The sequence below is a fragment of the Trachinotus anak genome, unplaced genomic scaffold, assembly GCF_046630095.1.
Source record: "Trachinotus anak isolate AG129_WGS33_773 ecotype Australia unplaced genomic scaffold, CSIRO_AGI_Tana_v1 ptg000032l, whole genome shotgun sequence".
Classification (NCBI taxonomy): domain Eukaryota; kingdom Metazoa; phylum Chordata; class Actinopteri; order Carangiformes; family Carangidae; genus Trachinotus; species Trachinotus anak.
Genome location: NW_027273883.1, coordinates 702,769 through 717,427, shown reverse-complemented (window position 1 = coordinate 717,427; position 14,659 = coordinate 702,769). Strand labels below are relative to the sequence as shown.

General features: G+C 44.6%; 1 protein-coding gene across 2 annotated transcripts in view; it reads right to left on the bottom strand.

Annotated features, from left to right (window-relative positions):
- Positions 1–14,659, bottom strand: part of cpne4a (copine IVa) — a 50,472-nt gene that overhangs the window by 23,759 nt on the left and 12,054 nt on the right. For both annotated transcript variants that reach the window (XM_071469210.1, XM_071469209.1), the window contains 2 exons: positions 5,278–5,457; positions 60–131 (listed from right to left, as the gene is read on the bottom strand). In XM_071469210.1, the coding sequence (XP_071325311.1) occupies positions 60–131; positions 5,278–5,457 (252 nt within the window). The remainder of the gene's footprint in view (positions 1–59; positions 132–5,277; positions 5,458–14,659) is intronic.

Here is a 14,659-nt window from a genome sequence, read left to right as displayed (position 1 = left end):
AAAGCGAGGGCGAGAGAGGTTGAAGAAACAGCAAGAGGAAGTGAGAGAGTGAGACTCACCGTGATGATGGCTTTTCCCACGGTGCCTCCCGGTCTGACCAGAGCTTTGGACAGTTTCCTCTGAGAGATGATCTACACACACACACACACACACATGCACACAATGAGATATTTCACATGAGAACCAAACACAAAATAAAACTCATCCTTCTTCTTCTTCTTTTTCTTCTTCTTTTTCTTCTTCTTCTTCTTCCTCTTTCTTTTTAGCAACAATTTAACCTGGAGGTTCTCAAACGTTCTCACATCGAGGAACCTAAACTGACCTCAACAGTCAGACATGTCATTGTGTTACTTACAGATGGAATTATAGAGAAAATAAATTATTCCCCTGTTTGCTGGGGCCCCCAGATCCCTTTGAAGGGCCCTTGGGGGTCCCCACTTTAAGAGCCACAGATTTAATCTATGAGGGTGAAGATATTTTGGGAAGTCTGGACTTTCTCGAGGAAAATGTAATTCTGCTGACTGAAGATGTTTTGGACAGAAAAAAGGTTTTGAAAATGAGACGTCTGCGATGTTCGTATGTCTGAGATGTGTGAGGATGTTTTCAAAGTCTGGACCTTTTTATAAAGTCAGGGACTTTTTACAGAGTGAGACAAGTTTTTGAAAGGTGAGGACATTTTTGGAGTTTTTTGATGTTTCTGTAAAAAACATTTTTATAAAGTGTTGAGATTTTTGGAAAACTGAGGACATTGTTTTTAAGTCTGTACGTTGAAGTAAAGACATTTCCAGAGACTTCAGTCCCGCCCTCACTCCTTCACAGACCTGGGTTCAGATCTGGACCTGTAGATGCAGGTTATTATGTGAGTGGGGGTCGTCGCAGGTCCAGATGTCTGGGGACAGGAGGGGGAGAAACCATGTTTTCTAACAGCTGAGCTGTGTTGTATGAAGCGTCCTGTTTCCTCCCCAGGCGGCGGATGAACATCTCCATCTCTGCTCCGTCAGCAGGATGAAGACAGAAGCTGCTGTCTCCTTTAACTCTGTCTCCTCACTGGGCTTCTGAGCATTTCTTCCAGGCCTGTTTGCAGAAAGCTCCGGCGCTCTGTCAGCCATCTGGCCGGTGGAGGAGCTGGCAGCCGAAACCAGTGACGCTGCTGGCAGAGACGAAGACGAGGAAGAGGAGGAGGCCTCTCCCGCTTCCACACCGCTGACTCTCCAACGTCATCTGAGCTGATTGTTTGATCACAGACTTGGCGCCGCTCTTCTTCTTCTGCTCCACATGGTGAAACTCTTCCAACAATTCTCCCCTCGCAGGAAACTGAAAACAGTCGGCAGGAAATCCGCAGCTCCGCTCCGCCATCTTACCGAGGAGAGAAGAAGAATTAACTTCAGTTTCTACGGAGGCCGACAGCAGATGGAGGAAAAACTCTGGATGTTTCTGTTTCCTCTTCGTCAGGCTGTTAAAGCCTGAAACAAACGGCGCAACATGAGCAGATATTTACTTTATAATCTGTCACTGATGCCTTTTTTATTGATGTGGTACAGACATGAACCAGAGGATGAATCCGACTGAGTCTGGTCTCATTTACAGTCAGGGCTCAGCAATATGACCAGAAATAATATCACAACCAGTTTTCACATATTGACTGATACTGATAATTACCACAGTGTTTATTCAATATTATTAATGAGCAAGAAAACAGAGTGAAGATGATTAAAATCACTGAGCAGAGCAGGTGAGAGAAATCCACTCTGAATCCATTTATAATGAGTCACAATCTACTGAGTAAAACCAACCACAGAAAAAGACGCGGACGACATTAAAAATAAGAGAAAAATAAATAAAGAGTGGAAACTGAACAGGTCCTGAACCACAACAAGATAAAAAGAAAAGTGTTTCAGTCTGATTTTACATTGTCAGTGGTGGGACTAGACTGATTGTGGGACAGGGGGCTGTTCCAGAGTCTGGGGTCACCTTTGGTTTGAAGGGGTCAGTCGGGGACGGACAGGAGCTGTTGTGAGGATGATCTAAGTGACCTGGAGCAGAGCAGGTCAGTAACGTGGAGATAAACCATTAAAAACATCCAACAGAATCCAGGTGTGATAGGACAGGAGTGATGTGTTGAGCAGGTAAAAGTCTGACAGCTGCATTTGGACCAGGTCAGCACCAGATACAGGGAATCACAGTGATCCAGCTGAGAGCTGATAAAAGCATCGACCACTGTTACAGGTTCTTCTGAGATTAAAACAGCTTTAATAAAATCTGCTCCTCTCAACAATAATGACTTGTTGGTTAAAGTTCAGAGACGTGTCCAAGACGTCACCAAGAGGGACCATGTGAGTCAGGAGGAGCAAATATAATGATTATAATGTTTTAGCTCTTCACCATCCAGAAGTTAAAAGGTTCCTCAGTGAGCCGCTGCCGTCAGGTGTATCTGGCAGGTAAAGCAGTGTGTCATCTGCATAACAGTGAAACAGGACATTGTATAGTGAGAATAAAAGAGGCTCTAGCATTGAACCATGAGGGACTCCACATTTAATGGGAGCAGGGGATGAAGAACAGTTCTCTGTTCTAAATAAAAAGGATCTATCTCTCAGGTAAGACAAACCATTTAAAACTGGACCCCATATCCAGGTGTTTAAAGAACTTCACGGTCGACTGGTTCTGCTGCACTGAGATCCAGCAGAACTGAGATGGCACCAGAGTCGACAGAGAGGACGAGGACGTCACTGAGTTCCTTCAACAGCCACAGACACAGGAAGTCAGCAAGTGTTCAAAAACACACCACTGATCCCTGAGCTCATTTATATACTGACTGTGCCTGTGACAACAGGTTGTTCTTGTTCTACTTCATTTCAGTTTCACATCCTGCTTTTTTCTATTGTTTCATTTTTTGCATCTATTTAAGAGTCAATTTAATTATTTGCACTTCCACCAAATTCCATAAGAAAATCTCTTAATTAAACATCAACAGACATTTTGTTCCTCAGGCAGAGAAATAAGGATTTATTTTTATTTTTGTATAGTGAGTCTGTTTTAATTCACTGTTGTTATAAATACTGTGAGCATCAGCCCGTGGTTTGACAGCTTATACAGAAGCTGCTTGTGTCTTATTGTCAGGGGTTTATTCAGTGTCTGCTGCTGTATTCAGGCTGTAATGAGCCTCTGAGGGTGTTCTCATCTTCTTAGAGACACTCAGCCTCTGTCTGACAACAATTAGCTTTTCTCCTCTGAAGAAAAGACAGACGCACATTTTCACTGTTTTCTGAAGTTTTGTTCAGTTTGAAGCTTCAGATGATCGTTGGGTCAAAAACATATAGACTCAAAACAAAAGCAGCCATTTAGACTTTCAGCTCAGGTGAGTCTGATGATTGACAGCTCCCTGATATTTACCTGTAACACACACACACACACACACACACACACACACTGAGTCATCTTCTGACAGATCTCTGTCACACTCCAGCTCTTCGCTCTCTGAACCTGTTAGCTGAGCTGGATTCACTTTCTCAGGTGAAAAACAATTTGATGGCAGAAGAAAATGAAAAGCAGCAAACATCAGATGGAAGAAGACTAAAATGACAGAGATCATATTATTTAGGATTATTCAGGGCAACTAAGACATTTTTATACTTTGCATACATTCTTTTTAAATCTGATTTAAAACATTGAGTAAAATCTCTCCAGAAAGCTGAACACAAGACAAACTATGTGGTGTATGTTTGCTCAGTAATTGAGTTACTGTGGTTTTCAGAAACACACAGGCACTTGAATGCACCACTAAGTGTGTTTGTGTTTATCTCCATCAACCAGTCAGCTGATATTCACACAGAGGAGGAAACGTCACTCATGTTTTCTGGAGATTCAGTTAGAATCTGCTGGATGGAAACATCTGGACTGAGGAAGAGTTTAATAATAAATCTGTGATGGACGATGTTTCTGCAGCTTGATTTCCACAGAAATGAAAGCAGCTCCTCCACCTCCCTGCTCTCCTCTTTACACAACAAGACCTCAGGGTTTTTAACTCAGATTTAAAGGATCTACCTGTAAGTTTTGCTGTTGCTGCACAGCTAATGCTAGCATTAGCAGCTGTTTACTTACAGCTGTCTCCAGAGGTGGACACAAACACCAGTGTTAACTCTTGTCTCTATCATGTCTGTTTTTCTACTGAAGTTAGCATGCTAACAGCTAGCCCTGGCCCGTCTCCTCACTGTAGCCTTCTGAAGACGTAGCTGCTCAGAGGACGTGTTCTAACCTCTGGTCTTATAAAGATGACTGAAGCTCTTCTCAGGCAACAACCAAACCAACCTCTACAACCTCTACACCCACCTCTGAAATGCATCCTGTGGACCTGAGCATCAAGCGGGCCGATTTGCTGACTGACTGACGACCATCAAGCGAGCTGATTGGCTGTTTGGCTATAGGTAGAAAAGAAAAGGCCTCTGCAGAAGCGTCTGAATGACAAGTTGAAGTCTGTCTTACAACGTGTCCATGTGAGCATTTGGTTCCTCCTGCTATCCCTGAAGACGTTTGTTAACTTCAGTGTGACGAGGGACGAAGTCCTCAGTCCTGTATTAGACACGTTGAGAGAGCATCTTCCAAACGTACAGTCTTTATACGACCAAACTCCCTTCCATCTTCTTCTTCTGTTTATCTGGGGTCAGGTCGAGGTGGCAGCAGGTCAAGTAAAGTAGTTCTTCTCTCCAGCAGCTCCTCCTCCTGGGGGGTCCTGAGGCGTTCACAGACCAGATGAGATATAAAATCTCTCCAGTGTGTTCTGGTCTACACCAGGGTCTCTACCAGCTGGACGTGCCTGGAAGACCTCCAATGGAGGGCACCCAGGAGGCCTCCAAACCAGAGGCCCAAACCACCTCAGATGGTTCCTACGACATGAAAGAGCAGCTGCTCCCAGCTCGTCTGAAGTCCGAGCTCCTCCCCCTCTCTCTAAGGCTGAGCCCAGACACCCTCATCTCAGCCGCTGGTATCTGTCACCTCAGTCTGCAGAGCTCATGACCCTCATCATATTTCCTGTGTGAGGAAACGATCAGGGACTAAAGAGTCTGTTGACCTCACATTAACCTCAGATAAACTGGTTCTACACAGAAGGACGAATGTGGATTTAGTTCATCACTTCCATTGATCTTTTACTGACCAGTATGAACAGGAGGATTTATTCAGAGTTAAATCCGGACCGCTGTTTCCAGACAAACTGCACCAAGTTCTAAAACCACGACTCATCAAGTCTATAAAGATCCAGGACATGGGTGTCTTCAGACTCACCTGTCCCAGCGTGCACTCCACCGATCCCAGGAAGTCGGCCTCCTTCAGCCCGTTGTGGCTGCTGTTGATGTCGTACAGCTCGAAGCGCAGACGCTGCACCTCTTCAAAATAAAAGTCCAGCGTGAACACCTTGGAGTAGGTGGGGTTGACACAGCTGCGGATCACCTCCGTCCGGTCCACCTGCAGGAGACAGACGACGAGATCAATCATCACAGTCTGAATATTTTACTCCTTTTACACAGAACATATTTCAACTTTACACTGAGAGATTATTTCTACCAGATAAATAAACTGGATTATTACAATTATAAGAGTTTAGTCTATGAATCGTGTAAGTGGCTGAACACAACCTCTGTAATCAGCTGACTAAAGAATGATGTGGTCAACAGACAATAATGGAAACAGGCTTTTTAGGAGACTCCTCAAACGAGGTCACAGGTCATCTGTCAGCACGTTGCTATGACCCGTAGTCAGGTTTTGTTGCTAGGCGACATCTAGTGGTCGTAGTGATGATGACAGGAGCAAAGGGAAAAGTGCGGTGACGTAGTTTATAGAGCGACAGAGTCCAGGTCAGGAGGAGGTTGGGGTGGATGGATGAATATGACCCAGGAGAGCGGTGTTCCATTCCCATGTGACAGGAGCAGCTTATGTTGTTTCTATTGTCCATGACCGTTCATTGTTATTAACCATGTTAACCATGACAACAAAGGCCCAGGAGTCACTCGTCCTGAATCAGAGGGGTGTTGGTTGTTCAGGTCGGAGGTTTGGCTGCAGCTAATTATTTATCATGTCGTCAATAAAATACTAAAGTTACAATTTTCTAAAACTCAAGTAGATGATTTCAGACAGTTTGTTTTGTTCAACCAACAGTTCAGCAGATCATCAGTTCACTGGGAAACCAGAAGAAATTCGTTAAAAATTAATTGATTCATAGATTAACTGGTTAATTACTGAAGCTGAAAACATGAGTGGAGCAGGACTCTCAGCTCATAAAACTGCCCCCTGGCTGTAAAGGGGGGCCGTCTCACAGTTATCACACCAGTGAAAACACGGCCGCGATGCTTCTGTTAGCTTGTGCTGGAAGACATGTTTCCCTCCTGTCAGGTGAGAGGTTCAGGACTGATCGTGACAGAAAAGTCAACCCTGCGTCAGACGAGTCACAAACTGATGACACACAAGTAAAAACTACTCGAGAGCTAAATTAGCGTTGAGCTGCTGCGAGGCTGCGTGTGGTCGGACCGCTGTCCTCCGGTCAGAGAGGCCTCCTCAGACAGATGGTGCTCAGGCTGCAGCTCCTCCACACGCTCTTTACAGACACTTTAATTGGATCCTCAAAGTTTGTCTGAATCAGCTGAAAAGAAATCCAACATGGAGCCTGAGAGGAGACCCAACACCCTGCTGATCCTCCAGCTGACCCTGCTGGACGTTTTCCTGGAACAGTCGCTGAGATTTCTCACTTTTCTGTTTCTGTCTGTTTGGACGACGTCTGTCACACGTCCAGCTCCCACAGGAGACGTGAGGAGACGGAAGAGTTTGGCAGCTGAATGCAGAAAATCCTCCAGCAGGTCTCCTCAGCAGTTTGATCTGAAAACAGAGATCAGCTCCCGATGATCCACAGAAACAACTTCTCATTCTCCTGCTGTGGTTTCACTTTTCAGACTCTCCTGAAGACTCGAGCTTCAAAACTTCCCACAGCAACAGTCCTGTCACAAAGCACCACAAGAAGCTCTCACAGCTCAGACTCAACACACACCAGCCTGCAGAGAAAAAGATCTGATTCATGGTGAACTAGAATCACAGACTAGTTTCAGGTCACGTCCCTGTTTATCTACAGTCAAAGAAAAGATTAAACATTTTGACATAATTTCTGTCTGAAGTCTGAGTTATGGCTAAAAAGTGTTTAGTGAGGTCACGCTGACCTTTGACCTTAAATCTTTGACCACCAAAATATAATCAGTTCAGTCCAGGTGAAGGTTTGTACCAGATTTGAAGAGATTCATTCGAGGTGAAACTGAGATATCACCTTGATGAGTATGTGACGGACAGATGACCTCTGACCTTGTCTGACACCGGAGCAGAGTCATAATGATCCAGATCTGCACCACAATGAAATGGGTTTGTCTCTGGACCAGGACCCATCCCTCCACCAAGACCAGTGAAAATCGGTTCAGGACTTTTTGTGCGATCCTGCTGACAAACGAACAAACTACAGAGTTTTCTCGCTCCTGAATTTATATATTATAGAATTCAACAAATGAGATACAACAGGAGGAATTTTTGGTTTCAGTTGTCTGCATGTCACTGTTTGCTCCTCCTGTTGTGTAGTGTTTCCTCGTCTCGTTTGATTTCCATCCTCAGCAGCGACGTTTCTCCTGAGCATCTTTAGTTTCACTGATCAGAGACAGAGGTCAGGTGCAGATGGATCAGATTTCAGGTTCTAAGACTCCACCTCAGTCTGAACTTGAGAGAGGGCGAGAAGACGAGCAGATTCCTGACGTTCAGCAGCAGCAGACGTGGTAATGACAGGACTCAGGAGACAACCTGCAGACCTGCAGGCCTGCAGACCAGATCCCAACCCCCTCGGGACAGCGGTGATCTCTGGTGGTGGTCTGGAGACAGGAACCAGGACTCAGAGAGGCCACACAGAAGGTTTCTGTGTCCAACACGTTTGTTTGAAGATAATGACACTGATGGTGTTTGGTTTAATATCTGAGCTGGTGACTCATTATGTCTGGCTCTTAATTCTGATAAAAGTGACTTTGAAGGACTCTGTTTATGAGGACGCCGGCTGTTAGCTGATGTTAGACTACACTCTGAGGTAACATGACAACAGCAGATAGTATAACAGTTGTGTTTTCAGCTCGTTCACTGCTCCCAGATGGACAACAAATCCCTTAACTCTGCTTTAATGAGACGATTAAGATCCAAAAACTAGAATCTCACAAACTGAGAGACGGTGGAGCAAACACAACATGACAAACTGAGATCACACATGTTTTAATCCTGATGAAACACTGTACCAAACCCCATTTACAAAAACTCAACTTTAGTGCAGTTAGGAAACAAACTGGCTCCACATCAGGTGAGTCTCAGGTGAGTCTCAGTGTCAGAGAAGGACAGTGAGATTTCTTCTTCTCACTGATTTTCTTCATTTGTAACTGACTGGATCATATTTTGTATTTGTTGTATTTTGTATATTTGCTTGAGTCTGACATGTGTTCGTCATGACTGTGGCCACGCCCATGGGAGGAGCCAAGGCTACTTATTCAAAGAGACACAAGTGAGTGTGTTTGACACCTGTGTACCTGTGGACTGCAGCGTCCCTGTGTTTCCACCACAGTCACAGAGACCAGCAGAGACCAGCAGAGACCAGCAGAGACCACATGAGTCCAGTTCTCAGATCTTTACTCCAACTTCCTGTTCGTCCTGTTGGTGTTGACGTTTATTTCTAACCTGCTGCTCCATCGTGAACCATTCAGACCAGAGTCCAGACCAGAGTCCAGACCAGAGTCTGAGGTCGAACAGTGTTTTTTCTCCTGAAGGTTCAGACTGAGTGAAGTGACCTGAAGGATCTGAGCAGCCATGATGAGAGCTGAGGAAAGGAGCCTCCGTGCTTCCTATCTTATCACCTTTAGCAGAGGAAACACTGAACCCTCCCTTAATAAAGGAAAGGAGACCAAGCCGTCCCACAATTCCTTGCTGCTTCAACATTTAAAACAACTGTAGTTTGAACACAGCAGAGCAGCTGTTTGATGTTTGAGACCTGATCCAGGACTGATGGAGATCCTGGTCTGATGGTCTGAGCTCCAGATTTCTTTTCCTCAAATCCAGTCAGGAGTCATCATGAAGAACAAGACCATCATCATCATCTTCATCTTCATCATAACAGTCTATAGATTTAAACAGCTCAGTTCTCAGACTCTTCTGTTTCCAACAGTTCACAGCCTGAACTTTTCTTCTGCTCTTTAATTTGTCTCATTCTGTTTTATCTAACTGTCGTTTTAAATTGTTTGTGTTTTTTATCTCGTCTGTGTCTCATGTGCAGAACTTTGTATTGTCTGGTAGTTGAAAGGTGACGAGCAGAAAAAACTGATCTGGACTCTTGAAGAACTGGATCAGAGTCATCAGGAGTCAAACTGAATCCAGCTGCCTCTGACTTCCAGATGATCCTGTGATGTGAAACAGAAACACCTGAGGCTTCAGATCAGCTGACTGGGAAATATTTAGCTCTGCTGTCGATCAGAGGAGGAAGAAGAAGAATCGTTGTCCTCCCAGCAGGTGAGTTTTGATGTGAAGAATGAGTTTCATGATCTGTTTGTGCTCCGCTTCATGTTCCTCAGATTGATCCACAACAAACCGACAGCGACGTGGTTTATCTCAGGACCGCCAGCAGCAGGGAGAGGAAGACAGGACGTTTATTCATGGCATAAAACCGGCAGTGTTTCACTTTCAGTCTGATCTCACTCCCTTTGTCTCTTTGTCGCTGCAGAAATGTAACAGCAGACTGGAGCTTTCAGATCCTTGTTTCTACTTTGATTGATAATGAAATGTTTTCATGAAAACTGAGGGTTTGACAGACAGGCTGGTGATGAGGTGACGTTAATTTGATGTGAATTGGTTTTCCCACGTTGTAAAATAGTGTTTTAAAGTAAAAACGATCTTTATCCAGATGAGTGTTTCAGCTCCATATCAGAAGTAATCTCCATCCATACAAACACACGTCACATGACCTTTCACGAACACTGAGCATGTGTGTGTCGGTGGAAACAGGAAGCTGAGTGTCTCCTCTGCAGTTGGTTACTTAGCGTCAAAAAAGTACAATGAACGAGGAACAATAACAGAGCTGCAGGGACGACGTGTTGCTATAGTCCATCCCTGACGTCATCATCACCTGGGTCCCTCCACTAACAGCCAATAGGATTTCTCCATTGTGTTTCGGATGATTAGAGAAAATCAGCAACAGTTTCTGATCCTGACAGGTTTGGTTCAGCAGGATCATCTTCACTAATGACTCCACATTCTGATGTTTGAAGCCTAAACACAACCAGCAGCAGCAAAAAGCTCATGTTAGGCTGTAAACCAACGACCCCACGGTCACATGACTTCACCGTCACCACCACTAACCTCCAGCCTGTAGTCTGATTCAGCTCTGAGCTCTTCTACAGAAGCCTTTCCTCTGACAGAGTTAGTGACAGTCTGTAGAAACACAGCGAGGCTGTAAAGGTGGACTGGTGAGGAGGTCGGTTTCATGTTGGACTGATGACGTTTAACGTCCCCGACAACCTCTGTCGTCTCATCTAGACTCTTGTTAGCAACCGGCCTTTTTAACAGATGGAGAAGCTTCTAGAATCAGGACTGAGGGATTTACTGATGGATCTGATGTCAGAGAATCAAACCTGAACATGTGTTGAGCTGCTGTTAAACACAGACCTGACTTCAGCCATCAAGCAGAAACACACTGAAACACCCAGAGACTCAGGAGCAGGGACAGGAAGTGAGGACATGAGAACTGGTTTTAAGACTCTGTTTTGTTTTCTTCATCAGTCGACTGAAGAATAGAAACATCTCTGATTTCACTGTAAATGTGTCCAGTTCAACTGAAATGCTGAGTCTCTGTGTATGAATCAGTCTTTGTTTTGCTGTATATACAGACAAACTGTGTGTTTGACTGTACAGACAGGTTGTGTATGATGCTGATGCTGTTTGAGCTGCTGAAGCTCAGCAGGTTGTTCTCTCTGTTAACTTCACATACTCCAAAGATTAATCAGTGTTTAAAGCTTTGAATTCACAAACTGAATCTGTCCCGACTGAAAAACTGACAAGTCCTGAGAACCAGATCTGAGAGGATCTGATGGACCGAAGACGCCTTCTCATCTGTTCAAACCTGTTTGTCAGCCTCAGATTAAAGGAAAAATAATGAGAGAGAGAAACTCGTCATCGTCCTGTCAGAGCTGTGACCTGCAGTCGCTTCACCTCAGACTCCGGCTGATGGGAAACAATCAGAGACGCTGGAATATGAAAGTGGGTCGAGAGGAAAAATAAAAACAGGGAGAGAATGAGGGAATAGGGGGAGAGGAGTTTGTGTCCGTGTGGATGCTTCATCTGCATTTTCTCCACCGAGCAACAACTAAAAATACCCAGAAACATAAAGTGGGGCAAGAGAAACCAGGCCTGACCACACACACTGAGAAAACACACAAACGCACACTAACACAACAAGAAGTGACAGAGTGAACATTTCTAACCTCACACAGGCAAAAGCCCTTCAACACATTCACAGAGGAGCCTCTGGTTAAAAGTCTGTTATGGCTTTTGATGAACTTTGACCTCCACAGTGTCACAGCGCAGAGCCTCCAGGACTGTGCTGTGTTTTGTGGTGGTTGGTGGTTTGATTATAAAGCAGGTCTAGGTTCTATATTAATACTGTGAAAGTATCAAAGCCTCAGTCCACAGAGAAATGCACACAGCCTGTATTCAGACACTGAGCCTTAAAACCAGCCGTCAGGACTTGTGATGTCACAACAAAGCAGTCACCGCCCTCAGTCACACCCAAACCCCCGCCCACCTGGACCCACCATCCAACCTTGCAGGATTTGGTTTCTATATTTTTATTGGATCACTCAGTAAACGATCAGCCAATCAGAAGAGAGGCTCAGATCCTCTCCTCTGATTGGCTGACTGACCTGTTGTTACTAGAGCTCCAGAGAGAACCTGAGAGAGGAGATGTAAAACTACACTGAGATGGTTTTTGGTTCTCAAACCACAGAAGAAGAGTGAAATATGGACCTTTGAAGCAAAATGTGTTGTTCACCTTTTGCTCTGATGATTTAACCTGAAGTGTTTCTGTCACTCACCTGCACTGACGGTGAGAAAACAACAGGGGGAGCAGCTGAGGTAACTCCCCAAACCCCCAGAAACTTTTATTCTTTAATTCTTTCAGAGTTTGTCTCTGTCCTCAGAGGGAGGCTGTGTCATGTTTAATGCAGCAGATCTGTTGTGACCTCAGCGTGACCCTCAGCTGAGTCTGCTCAGGATCACGTCTGTGGAACTGCAGCGGGGTCAGGAACTCGTGGAGCTGTTCGCAGCTCTGACTGAGACACACCGTCACTGTGACTGTGCTGTGGTCTGGTTGTTATGTGTCCAGTTTGTAATGTGTGTAACATGCAGGGTTGTGTGTGTGCAGGGCGTCAACATGGCTCCTGAGCTGCTTTGTTGGATTCTTCTGTTTCCTCCGGTGAAACACTGAACCTTAAATCTTTAACTGGTCCCAGTTATATCCCACTCCTGTCTTCGGGCTCTGCTTCACGTTATCATCTTTCTCTCTCCCCAGACGTTTAACTGATGGAGGGTGTGGCGGCCCGGAGGGAGACGACCTGCGTCAGCGACAGCGGGAAATGTCACAGTGCATACATTACCATCTCAACTGTGTGAGACTCTGACAACAGACCGAGCTCTGCTGGCTCCAGGGCTCTCAGACGACGTGTGTGTGCCGCAGTCACTTATTTCCATTATTTAACAGCAACTGTCTGTTAAATTGTTAAAACTAAAATTGAGGTTGTGGCGTCTTCAGGCTGAAGTCTGAGCTGTTCCCCAGGTTTTAACTGTGGGACGAGACAGGAAGTCGTCCGGCTCAGAATTATTCTGCTCATACGCAACAGACACTGATTATTTCAACATTTTCCAGGTCGATTAGTCAAAATCAAAAACTGATAATCTGTCAAAGATTCTCGGGATTATCAATTAATCTGTCAATCTGTGAAATGTTCAAACTGCTGAGTCGACAGTGATGTTCTCAATTCTCTCATTTTGTTGGTTAATTATCAGAATAATTGCTTCTCTTCAATAGTTCACATTGATCCACTGATCAATTAATTGACTGATCGTTGCAGCTCAATCTTAGAAGAACCGTAGGAAAGATAAGATCCTGAGTTTGTCTGGGAGACTGTCATCTGTACAGCAGCTGATTACGACCTGTAGCTAACTAGCTGGTTAGCATGCTAACTTCAGTAGGAACAACTTGATAGAGACAAGCGTTAACGTTGTGTTCTACGTTTCTTCTACACTGGTAAATAAACAGCTGTTAATGCTAACCATCGTCATTATAGGTTAATATTTGGTTGAATGTAGGTTGTGAGGTCATGTGACCAAATCATTGTCAGGACAACGTCTAGTGCTACAACAATCTGACGTGTAATAACTGACGACAGCTGACGTCGATATTTTGTTGGTTTAATGTTGGGTTGTTCAGTAGCCAACATCCAAACGTCTGCCAACGTCGTGTTGACGTGTAAAATACTGACATTCTGGTCGTTAGCAAAACCCAGCATAAGCTAAACCTCTGCTAACATCAGCTAAATGTCTGCTAACAGCTGCTAAACCTCTGCTAACATCGGCTAAACATCTGCTAACATCGGCTAAACGTCTGCTAACAGCTGCTAAACGTCTGCTAACATGGGCTAAACGTCTGCTAACATGGGCTAAACGTCTGCTAACAGCTGCTAAACGTCTGCTAACAGCTGCTAAACGTCTGCTAACATCGGCTAAACGTCTGCTAACATCGGCTAAACGTCTGCTAACAGCTGCTAAACGTCTGCTAACATCGGCTAAACGTCTGCTAACAGCTGCTAAACGTCTGCTAACATCGGCTAAACGTCTGCTAACAGCTTCTTAGCATCTGTTAACGCCTAATGTGTGCTAAATCTCAGTGGCAGAGTCGTTGGAATCAACTTCCTGATGAGGATTCACAAACACATTTGTCTGCAGGTTTAACCAATGAGCAAACACTGTTTTCTTCTGGATTTCAAGGCAGAGAAAATATAGTACAGAGTTCTGGGCCTAGACACACCCTCATGTGCCATTCACAGCCTAATAAACATTTATGGTTTTATTAAGACCCATTATCATGTTGTCAGTAATTCTATTTTTGCACATCAGTCAGAGGAGGAAACTAAATCTGTTGATGTCTGAACTGGGTGAAAACAGCTGAAACAGTCTGAGATGATTCTGACAGGAGATGATTTTTTTAATGACGGAGGAGGTCAATTAAAAATGTGAGGGAGAGAAACCAGAAGGAGGAGAGAGATGATAATCCCCGGATCAATAAAACTTTAATAAAGAGCCACAGAACAAACATTCTCCATTATAACGTCACCATTACAGTTTGATGACTGGCTCTCTGGGAGCAGAGAGTTCCTGTCACCCAGATTATAATCCCCGCCGACACTGACACAGACCAAGCCTCAGACCTGAGCAGTGAAACAGCCACTGAGCTGCCTTCATCCAACCACCGTCCCACACTCAGTCTGACATGACGTTACAAAGAGCTCAGTGAAAAAGAAATAAAATAAAATAAATAAAGTTCGACCATCTCGTTTAGGTTCGG